The 12,284-nt window shown below is 38.4% G+C and overlaps 1 protein-coding gene across 1 annotated transcript in view; it reads left to right on the top strand.

Moving 5' to 3' along the window:
* The first annotated feature begins 1,561 nt into the window (after window positions 1-1,561).
* cib2 (calcium and integrin binding family member 2) overlaps window positions 1,562-12,284 on the top strand; it is a 31,679-nt gene continuing 20,956 nt past the window's right edge. The window contains exons 1-2 of the mRNA XM_007907941.2: window positions 1,562-1,838; window positions 10,489-10,523. Coding sequence (XP_007906132.1) covers window positions 1,788-1,838; window positions 10,489-10,523 — 86 coding nt within the window. The 5' untranslated portion in view covers window positions 1,562-1,787. The remainder of the gene's footprint in view (window positions 1,839-10,488; window positions 10,524-12,284) is intronic.

The following is a 12,284-nucleotide window of genomic DNA, read 5'->3' as shown; positions in this document are numbered from 1 at the left end:
TTTGTTTGTTTGATACTGTTTTGATCACATTTTGTAATTTGGCAATTTTATTTTGACATGTTTGCTCTTTCACAACAAAATGTAAAGTGGAGGTTAATGTAACGAGTGCAGAGTTGATAAACAATTGAAGGACAACAACTGAAAATGATAACATTATGAAACTCACAGGGCACTTGTATTGAGGGTACTTCTTACTGGGACATGCCCCCCCAAAACTGCTCCTCTCTCAGACTCTTCCAAACTTCAAAATTAGGTGTCTCCGCCTGGCTATTTCACATCTCCCCCAGTTAGGGGACACAAAAGCCAATTGTAGCATTCTCCTGCCCATTCTTGCATTTGATATAATAATAATAATAATCCTTGCATTTGATATAGCGCTTTTCACGTCGGGAGGACGTCCCAAAGCGCTTCACAGAACACACTGTAAAGTGAATTGACTGTATATTTGTGGGCGAACGCAGCAGCCAATTGCGCACAGCAATGTCCCACAAACAGTCATACGGATTGAAAATGACCAATTTTTTTATTATTGTTTTTTTTTGTTTTTTTGGAAGGATTATTATTAGGCGCTGTGTGGAGTAAGGAAACTTGCCCAAGGTTTCGCCCTGACCTGCCTGGAATTGAACTCGGGTCTCTCACTTGCAAAGCGAGTGTTCTAACCACTGAGCTACAGGACTCCATATATAGTGGCCTATTACGTCATAGAGACGTCTCAAAGCGCTTCACAGTGTCTGGATACATCTCAAAATGTACCTCTTTTGACCGTGTATTTTGTGGGCGAGTTCAGCAGCCAAATTCCGCACAACAATGTCCTACAGACAGCCATGGAGTGAGTGACCAATTATTTGTTCTGTGGCCGACTCCCTTCTGTTTTCAAGTAGCGCCAGGCGGTGAGGATGACCAAAAGCACAGTCAAAAAGAGGTACGTTTTGAGATGTGTCTTGAACGAGGGTAAGGAGGGCGCAAGTCAGAAGGACACAGGGATGGAGTCTATGTACAGCGTTTCACCCACAAAATACGCAGTCAATTCACCTTACAATACAGTCTGTGAACCACTTTGAGATGTCTCAATAACGTAATAAGGCGTTATATCAAATGCAAGAATTATTATTATTATTATTTTTATTATTATTATTATTATCCCATACAGTCTTCTTTAGTATTCGATTAGATTTCAGAGCCGTATCATGTGTTGGGCATTGTTGGGAACCTTGTCCCATAGAATTTCCACCCCCCACCCCCACCCACCCACCCACCCAAGTGTGTGAAAGTGCGCCCGCTATCGGCTGCAGATTGCATCTGCAGGAGAGATCTCAAGCAGTTTTGAGACTGAACCGAGAGCAACCAAAGGGGCTTTCTGGTGCTGAAACGGGTTTCTTGGCTCCATCGTCCGTTCGCTTGGTCGGGAGTGGGAGAGGAGTGGGAGGGGGAGAGGAGGGGGAGGGGGAGAGGAGAGGAGGGGGGGAGGGAAATCCTGCTAAAGAAAGTGCAACATGTAACTCCGGGTCCACTGCCTATTCCGTGGCGAGTGGGGAGTGGGGAGTGGGGTGGGGGTGGGGGTGGAGGGGGGGCGGCACTGGGGCAGCGAAAGAGGATCCATCCTCCTGACAAGACAATTGTACCAAACTGATGCCGTCCGGTGTGTGGCCGTAGCTTTGGACATTCAATGCGGGGTTGGGAACTGCGTGGGTTCACCCCGAATACATGCCCTAAATGCATAAGGTAGAAAGGACGCCTGGAACTTCTAATGTGATGCATCTACACACAAGGAATATTACTCGTTTAAGATGGGTAATAAGCAGACGATATTTACTGATGAACAGCTCGACGCCTATCAGGTAAGAAAGGGTTTGCATTTGGGGAAAGTGAGCCCCAATGTTACTGTTAATTGAGGATAAACGAACTAAATGAACCTTTGGTGGGATGACTGGGGTTTGCTCCAACCAGTGAACGATGGGGCAAATGCATCATGATCTCAACCGCTTTTTTTTGGGGGGGTGGGGGGGGGGGGGTGGGGGAAAGCTCTGAACACTTGGCAAATATTTTTGGTAAAAAGCTATCCCTAATTTATGTTTTTTTTAAAACTCTCGCAATGATAGTTTGTGTCTGTGTGTATGGGGGGGGGGGGGGGGGGTTAAATAAAAAAATCTATGAGATCATTCAGATGAATTGTAATAATCTAAATGAAATCGTGGGTGTGTGGCATTTCGAAAAGAAACTGTGGAGGAATCCGAAATAACCGCATTTGTTTTTGTTGGATCGATGCAAAACGTAAGCAATGAACAGGAGTAATGATACCCTGAGTCAGATCACAGCTCTTTTCTTACCCAACCCATATGTTGTTGTAAATTCTGAACAATTTGACCCAAACAACGCAGCGTCCAGTGGTCCAGTGTGAGTCTCGAGTTGACACATTAAGTTTCACACTTTATCTGGACAGTCTCATAAATCCTCCAGCTCTGACAGCTCGTCCGAAAGGCAGATCATAAATCCTGCAAAAAGGCAATCGGTACTGCAACATTAGACCCCCGAAATGATGTCTTAGAAATAATGTCTTTGACCCGTGGGTTACTTTAGGCGATCCCCACACACGGAGTAAGGCTGTGGGGTGGATGTGCTGGTACACTGTGGTCAGAGGAAATCACAAATTATGTATAACCAGTGATGGATATAAACTGATCTGAGCAACACCGGCTTCCAAATGCTCATTGTGTCTACTGTGTATCCAATTTTTTTGAGAAAATGCACACATTGGAACCTGCATAAGCTGAAATGTCCTCTTGGTGTATTGTATTTCGTGTCAGTTTCTTCAAATGGAAGACAATCAGCCCAGAATCTTCGTTTGAGGCTAATTTAATAATCAGTGCTTTAAGGATAAACAGATTATTACTATATGGATGAAGAATCCTCATTTTACTATTGCAGAAAAACTACTAAGGAGAACAATAATCTTGTAAAGTAGATATCCTCAGAAGCCAGCGTGGATTTAAATAGATGTAGCAGGTAGGGAGGGAGTGCATTTGATAAAGGTTTTCTTCAGTACCAGCCTAAATTATAAAAAGAACTGTGAACCTGAGAGATAAGTGACACTGCAACATAAACAATTTAAGTACTTTGAGGGAACAAGGAGACACAAACCTGTGAGTTACTGTAGTTCATAGTGTTTCATGAATCAAAGAGCCAAAAGGGCCTTTGCCGCTGTGCATTCTAATCCAGTAGAGAATCCAGCAATGCCACGTCTAAAATCTGCAGTGGCAGACGTCTGTTGTGCGTTTATCTATTACCAAACAAAGCGTGCAATGATTGTGCACCAAAATATACCTTAAACCTTTACTTTCATCAATTATTCTTTAATTTCTTGAATTCCAGACAGAAAACCCATAAAAGGGTTAATGGCTCAAAAATTCAATGTACACAATACAGAACCTGAATACAGTAGTTGTGTTATCTCTGTCCAGCGCCTTGGAACGTCCTAATCTTGTTGTTGTATTTCACAGCAACAATTATATTTATCGGTGGCGGATTGCTTTCCGGGGTAATAATCCCTCCCCCCAAAATGTGGTCACTTAATCCGCGACTGCCTGTGGGACACTGCTGTGCGCAATTGGCTGCTAAGTTTCGCCTACAAAATATACAATCCATTTACTTCACGGTATATTCTGTGCTTTGAGAAATCTCAGCAATGTAATAAGGCACTATGTCAAATATAAGGATTATTCTCCTAAGGCATTCTCCCTAACATTTTTATGTGAAGATTTATGATATTTGGCATGTAATTTCGCAGCAAGTGCTTTACAAGTTATGTAACAAAACTGTCTGGTACACAGCAGACACTGCAGAGGAAGGCAGAGCTCATTATCTGCCAACTCAGATTCTATTTGAACAAGACATTTCCTTCGCGCTACCATTATTGAGTAGATTCTTCCTCTTGCTGATTCCAAGTTAATGCAAAACCAAAATTATTTATTGAGATTAATACCTGTGTAATGACACTTGGTCAATTTGGTCCTTTTGCAGCCTCAGCCAAGAGCTTGCCAGCAGTTTTTATCAATGAACTGTCACACATTCAGCCTACAAAATTGTGTTGCTACTTTCAATGTAGTTTCCTAAGTCACTCAGTACAATCAAATTTCACTGCAATGCTGTTTGGAAATATACGTTCTTTTCACATGTTTTCATGACATGTTTTAATATTAAACATTTCACAGTGATCTGTAGGTCAGTGCTATTCACTAAGTTGAAAAAAAGATGCTTATCTTTTTCCACCCAACTTTCTACCTCACTCTCTTGAAGGTGCTGACTCATGTTGATCCTGGTTCCGCAGTATTCCCAAGTGACTGTTCTTTATGTGTGAGATTGGACAGTAAGTGGCAGCAGGCAATTTGACTGTGGGAACTCACAATTGAGCTTAAGTCTGCCATCACTTGGTGTTCACATATGTGCACTTTCAGCAATCAATGGATGAAAATCAGGAGTGGGGAAACCTGGCTGATTCTTCTTCCTATGCCAGAAGCATTGATACTCTGACTAGTTAACTTAGCCCACAAAATATACAGTCAATTCACTTTACAGTATATTCTGTGAAGCACTTTGAGACGTTTCGAAGACATGATAAGGCATTATATCAACTCACTTTGCGCTGCTCTGGGCACTGACTGTGATAACACAGATACCGGACTTTACACACCAATGGTGGTAAATGGTGGTAAAGCAGAACTGACAGAGGCAAAGAACCTATCGACCCTTCATTAATGAGTTGCTCACTGTCTGGTTGAAGGACAAAGATGTGGTCAAGAGGTGACAAACAGAAGATCTGAGATACTTTACACTGAATTTTGATCCAACAAAGGGAAACATAGTTGGGCCATCTGAGCGTTCCTAGCATAATGAATGACCTGCCCCTAATTGAGTGCTGTTCTGTCTTTTAACCTTCCTGCCCACCAGTAGAAAACTGCACATTTATTTCTATTTTTTTCTGGAATACCGATTGAACTCATACCATGCAATGCTATTTGCAGCAATAAATTCACATCATCCTCATTAACTATGAAAAATATGGAACAATATAAATCATCACCAAGTACTAAATATATCTGCGCTGATTGATAGCAATAGTGAACGAGAAAAAATGGACAAAAGAATCTTGAAAAAATCAATACATTTATGTTTTTTTCACTTGGTATTACACAAGTGCAGCTGAGCTTTTGGCATTCCTGCTGTTTTCTTAATGAAAACTCCCTATTTGTCAACTTCAAAAGCAGCTAGAACATTCAAGGATTCTAATGATGGTACTAAAAATATCCTATAGATTATTTTCTGTTCTGTAAAGTATAATACTATCTAATAAATATTCACAACAGTAATTTATAAAATGTTGCCTAGTGAAAATCAGAGTGAATGAATATTATTTAGAACCCAAATTGTGGTAGCAGCCTTGCAAAAATAGACAAAATGATGCCAACCAAACCAGTACATTATGAACTCCTGCAGTTTTACTACTGGGGTGTGGGTGGGCAGGTGTAAGTAAACAAGCTGTAGTTTGTCAACAGATACGTGTCACCAAGATACTTATGATTTCATAATGCATGCTTCAGTAATTGAATGGTTCATTATCTGGCTCTCATTTCAATTTGCACAGTTATAGCCATCATTATTACTGTCAGTGGGACAACAAGGAAAGATCCTTCTGTGCCGATGTAATACAATATTGCCATGCAGTATGCTACAGAAAGAATAGAAGAACTTACAGGATTCATTGAGATGCAGAGGAGCTTAATAATTCACAAGTAGGCATAACAGCTTATCTTGAAATACTATACGTCTTAAATAATCCTGACATAATGTCTGTGTTGACTTCTGTTTCATTAATTGAAGTGGTTTACGATTGCTTTCACTCCTTACACTGTATATCAGTGTTTTGCAACAAATCTTAGTATTTGTCTGTAGTGGTTTAAATTTCTCTGTTCCGGTTTAATGCAGAAGTTATCAGAGATTTTTTAAAATGCCACTAATTTTATATGGGATTTTAATTATTTTATTGGGTAATTGCCATGGTGCACTTGCTTTAAGTTATTTAAGGATGTAATTCTTCAGGTAGTTTAAATCCACCGAATGATCATTAGCAATCTCCCATCTGCTACACATCAACTGTACAGCCAGAGATTTTGTCATGCCTGATATGAGAATTGTACATTTAACTGCAGCAAGTAGCTAATGAGGAGGTAGTATACATTAATAATATACAATAGGTCATTAAAGAACACTAGCAAAGAAAAAAAATGAATTGCATCTCTGGCCCAAGAAGATGAATGGGAGCCACAGGAACTAAAAGTGCTCACATAGCTTGGAAAATTAGTTCAGCTGTTTGGCTTTGAAAGTCTAAAGAGTCTACTTGTACTGTTATGCGACTATCCACTAATACACCTAATTAGTTTTGTCCCATCTTTGTGATGTTGGCTATGACATATCAATGAATACAATATTTGATCTGTCAGAATAAAGTGCACCAAAACCTATGATTGTTTGATTTATTTTCAACAGCTTCTTTTAGTTCTATCACGTGAGCAATACAAATTGGTCATTTATAATTTAATAATAATAATAATTCTTGCATTTGATATAGCGCCTTATCACATCGCTGAAACATCTCAAAGTGCTTCACAGAACATAGGAACAGAAGTAGGCCATTCAGTTCCTTGACCCTGTTCCGTCATTCTATTAGATCGTGGCTGATATGTACTTCAACTCCAATTACCCACTTTTGTCCCATATCCCTTGATACCCTTACCCTTACCTATATATTGTAACAAACATAGTGTCACTGGGCACACTCAGTGGACCTGAAGCGTTGACTCACTTTCCTTTCTCCATAGATGTGCCTGACCTGCTGAGTGTTCCCATCGACTTCTGTTTTAGTTTCAGATTTCCACCATCTGCAGTATTTTGCGTTTTGTAGAATATATTGTAAAGTGGATTGACTGTATTTTGTTGGTGAAATTTGCAAATTATCTGCAGTGTTTGCCTACAAAATACATAGTTGCTACACTTTACAGTGAATTCTTTGAAGTGCTCTGAAGTGTCCTACCCCGTGTGAAAGGCACTTTATGAAATGCAAGGTTTATTATTATTTATTATTATTTTAATACCTTTAACTGGAAAATGAAATACGAGCGTTGGCCTAGTAAAACATACATTTTTTCTCTCCAGAAGTAAACATGGACCAACTGGAGCGCGGAGGACTACTGCAGAACACAACACAACAAACACTACGCGCACAACAACAACAAAATTACATTTATAGAAGCACCTTTCACGTCAGGAGGACGTCCCAAAGTGCTGAACGCTATATGACAACACTATCAGTCAGCACTACGTATACAGATTAAATAATAAGTTAGTGAATCAGAACCACATGAGTAATCACGAAGCACAGATGGTATAGAGTTTCAGTTGGCTGAACAAGTACAGGATGAGAAAAAGCATATCAATTTTATGCGGGAAAACTGTGCACACAGTAAATATATTTAATATTCTTTCAATAAATGTAGTGAATTCATTTTAATCACCATCCTTGCATTTGTTCCCTCTGTTAACATTGACATTTAGCTGGTATAGAGGATTGATTCATGAAACAGGAATGGATGAATTGGACAATTTGTCCGATGGTGGATGATTTATTTAATCCCACACCCACTATATATATTGATGCGTAATAATTTATGTGGATGCAAGGTCAGTGTGATCAGTAATCGCATTTGACCTTGTATCAGTCAGACCATGAATTTTCTCCCTTTCCCAGAGGTTTCCTGTAATTTAAATCAAAGACAATCTGATTGTAGGTGGCCTATTGTGCCATTTCTACTTGAACTTTGGTGTTATAGACTGTTGGAAGCCTTCAGTTCTACATACTTCCAATCATATCATAATTGATTTTAAAGTGGAGAGTCCTCTGAATGCTTGCGTCGTGTAGCATGCAGCATAACATATCCATTCCATATATTTTGACTGGCTCACATTTGGGAAACTCATCGCTAAGCAATCGAGGAACTGAAATTGTTACTTCAAGAAACCATATATTTGCTCTATAATTGAGCATAATTTTCACCCCTTTTTACCTATATTCTGCTTATGTATCTAGGCCCTTCAAGAGGTTCTTAGACTATGTATTTAGCCTATAATGTATAGCCCCATATTTCAATGACCAGCCTTGCATTTTGCTCAAAAATAGAGAAGAGTGCAATGGTTTGGGGGATTGGGTATTCACATGTAAGATCTTCCTTTGTGCTTTATGGACCACCCGCATATTGAGCCTTTATGGCTGATATACACAATGGATGGGCTTTTGCCGCCTTTGTTCCATGTGAGTGCAGTTGACCACACACAAGCAAAGCAAAAAAATGCTGTTGTATCCCTATTCATTGAAGTGGTTGATGTTTATAAGCTTCCCAAGCAATGCATCAGCCACCTCTTAAATTTAGGTGAACCCAGTACTTTACCTCATGCTCACAACATCCCTCCTAGCTAATTTGAATGACTCAGAACAAAGAAAAAGTGTACAATCAATAATAGAGCAGCTCATGTCCCACATACTGCTGCATCTTTATAACTTTATAAGGTGGTCCTCCATTTGGCAAAGTATCTTTCCTGTAGACCCTGGTTCTTGAAATTATCTTGTGATAGCCCCTACTTGAGTAGCTAAACCTCCCATTAATTGTATTTCTCCACCAAAAGCATTAAATTGTATTCTATTGTAAAAGCACAATGGGTACCATAAAGAATAAATGGTGCTCTATTATTTTATTATCATCTTGTTGGATTGGCCACTTTCTGCTCTAAGTGTGACCTTGTAAATAAATAAGATTTGTTGAGTTAGTGACATAAAAACATAATTACTTTTTTGAACTCATGCTGAAAAATAAAAACAGGGTCTACATTTATTTCAATGTCGGATGTTAGGCTTAGTATTGCATTTATGGGAGAAGGTAGTTTGGCAGCAAAATTACAGACAGGTGGAAAATCGCTTGCACAGTCTTATAAAATTGAATACGTCCCTATGGGAAGTATTTGCAAATTATTTTCTTTGTGATGAATGGGAGCCATCATCGATATTGATGAGACAATTTATCTGCCGGCCCGTGACATAAATGGCATGTCACACATTTTTCTTTTGGGAGTATTTAAAGTGGAAATACCGTGTATTTGGCTGTTTTACTACATAATCCTAAATGTTATGGAGGAGGTAACTGTAAACTTAAACTAGAGCCTCCACTGACATCGTGAATCGAGGAGCATGCTGTGAGTGACAATGTCACTTGGAAATTCTACTACATACACCTGCTCCCAGCAATTTAAAAATATAAAGAACACAGGAATAATGGGACGCCGATAAGCATTACAGATATTTCTCTTTGCAGTATTCATCACTCTGTTGCTATTAGAAGAAAATATTTTCCCTTTAACTCTTTTTGCCCTGGTTTTCACAGATTGACATCATGACAAATAGTGATTCAAAGGAATCGCACTTTTAACCTCTTCTTTCATTTATTTTTCAATTATTCCGAAATGTTAGCCATGCTTAGATATTGCTGAATAAACAGCCGCGCAATTCTTCCAGTATTATCATTGATTTCCCATCAGTTTTATCGGTTTTAAAAAATTATGAGATACAGAATATTACAGAATAATAAGTGTTTGGTTCCCTGCTGTCTCTGTGGGTAAACATACCATTGAGAGTGGTGCTGTGCCTTACTAAATGACCTCTGGTCTGGCCTAGCATTGATTTCAGTCGTGATGGCTACAATTGGTCTCAGACTCTTTGGACAAGTGAAATGAGAAAATCAGCCAGGTGTGTTTGAAGATTTTCCCCTGTGGTTGAAGAGCCCACCATAAATTATACTGGATTGGATTTAACTTTAATCTTTACATGGAGAAACTTGGGGTAAGGCAAATTGCTTGTTTCCTAATACCTCCATGTGTATAGTGGGGGATGGTTGAATTTTATTTTAAACCTATTTTAAAATGCTCAGGGTTTGTCAAACAAACTACCAAATACCATATTCTCCACGTCCAAATGGTTTTTTTTAAATGAAGAATTTAGTGAGTGTTTTCTGCTGTTTCTAATTAAATTAAATTCCAGAATAAAACATGTGGCTGCAGGACAAAGCACAGCAAACTGGCAACGGTGTTTCTTGGCAGACCACTTTTGCGTTTATCAGAACTCGACTGAAAAAAATCTGAAATCTTTATTTGTTAAAAAAAAACACATTTTGTGTTACGGATAGGCTGTGATTATGATGTTAATAATCTCTGCTTGTAATTCTGATATTCAAGTGTCCGTTGCAATGTAAAGTGAGGTTATAGATGACTCTCTGTGTATAGTGAACACTTTCAGAAGTCCTCAACATGATGTGAAAGGCCCTGTATAAAAGTAAAATGTTTGCATATTATAACTACTCGTTGGACTAAAGCTGCTGTTGTTTTCTCTTGCAGGACTGCACCTTCTTTGCCCGCAAAGAAATCCTCCGGTGAGTGACCACATTGCTCACTATAGCTTCAGAGTGTTTGGCACCGATTCAAATTGTTAAGTGTTTTTTTTTTATTTTGGAAATGGGGAGCGTGTAGCATTTAATTTAGAGCTCTGTTCTATTGAGTGCTTAATTTTTTTTACTGTGTTAAGAAGAATTAAGGGGAAGATTCGCAAAACGTTTTCACACAAGGGTTATTAGAAAATGGATGCTTTGCCATGGTGCTATCAAAAGCTAAGATCATAGTATTTAAAAGGGAATTGAAAATTAATTGAATAGGGACAATATAAAAGGAGAGAGGCAGAGAGCAGAGAATTGGATAGGTGGGGTGGGCTAACGACTGACCTTCTGTGCTGTAATTTCTATGAATATAGTACCTTGGGTCAAACCATATAAAATAATAAAATTCTATTAAAGAAAGCTAAATAACGAATGTGAATAAACTAGAGTATTAATCTACGTGAAATTTAAATCTATCTATAGGTCTAAAGAAAAAGGCTGGGTAACTTTTGTAGTTTAAATATTAGATAAAAACAACAGTATTTAAAGCTTCAAAACTTTCAGCAACTTTTCTTGTCACTCTGCACAGTCTGTAAAGCACACTCACACCGGAAAGCAACTGGCAACTAAAGTACAGTAATTGCAACGTATGAAGAGTGCTTTCCTGTTGTCAATGCCTTTGGAATCATATTTTACACTCAGCGCTCCATTTGCTCATTCCATTTTTGCCAACCATAAATATTATCACTGAAAACAGGAATGTTGGTCTTTATTCCTTCTTTACATATAAAGCCACAGACATTGTATGGAGTTGAATGCAAAGTTAGCACTGCTGGTACTTGGATTGGTGGGGCAGAGCCAGGTAGTGTACAATGATGAAGATTGAAGGTTTTGATTGATTACCTTCGGGGATTAGTGAGTATCCACTCAGAACTTTACTGCAGAATATAGAGTGGGTAAATTCAACATACCATGTAAGGAACAGATCATGCTGCGCATGATAACCTTTATTAGTTACATACTTTTTAAATTTAAATATCCTTCTTACACACTTTGATGCAAATGTGAACTGTTGATATTTCCATAAAGTTTATAGCAATGATGTAATGTGAGCTTGAGGTTGAAGCATGTAAATATCTGGAAAGGCAAATATAGAAAAGAACAACTCTGCAAAATGTTGTGTAACTCATGTCTGTCCAACTTTGCAAACATAGCTTATGATTAATTGCTAATATGAGAACGCAACATATAGCAAAATTATTATATTTGTTACATTTAATCTACTCAATTAATTTTGAAAGAGGGTAGGCACTTTCTAACCATCCTTCATCTCAAGGGAAGCAATAATCTCTTAGATCTGAAAAAATTCAAGGCAACACACAGCTTTATGCATTTAATTCTTTTCATAAATGTGAGGAAGGGACAACTGTAGATGAATAGAAGATGATAATGAAGAGGAAGATTTCATAAGTGTAATAGCACTCCCACTTATTAGTGAGTAAAGAAACTTGTTCTTTCACACAATGGATAAATTACAAAGAAAATGCTGCATTTAAAAAATTGTTTTGCTCTGTTAACTTTTATCATTTGGATCACATTATTTTCAACCAGGAATATCATAGTCAACGCTAAACCATATGGTGCTGAAAAAATATTGCTACTGCACAAAATTGTGCCTGGATCACAAAAGAAGCACACACTCTTAGTTCTAACCAAAGATTGAGATCTGTCTTCAGTCCTAAATCACTGCAGGTTGCAATA

The sequence above is a fragment of the Callorhinchus milii genome, unplaced genomic scaffold (assembly GCF_018977255.1).
Source record: "Callorhinchus milii isolate IMCB2004 unplaced genomic scaffold, IMCB_Cmil_1.0 Scaffold26, whole genome shotgun sequence".
NCBI lineage: Eukaryota > Metazoa > Chordata > Chondrichthyes > Chimaeriformes > Callorhinchidae > Callorhinchus > Callorhinchus milii.
This window is presented reverse-complemented; position numbering and strand designations above follow the sequence as displayed.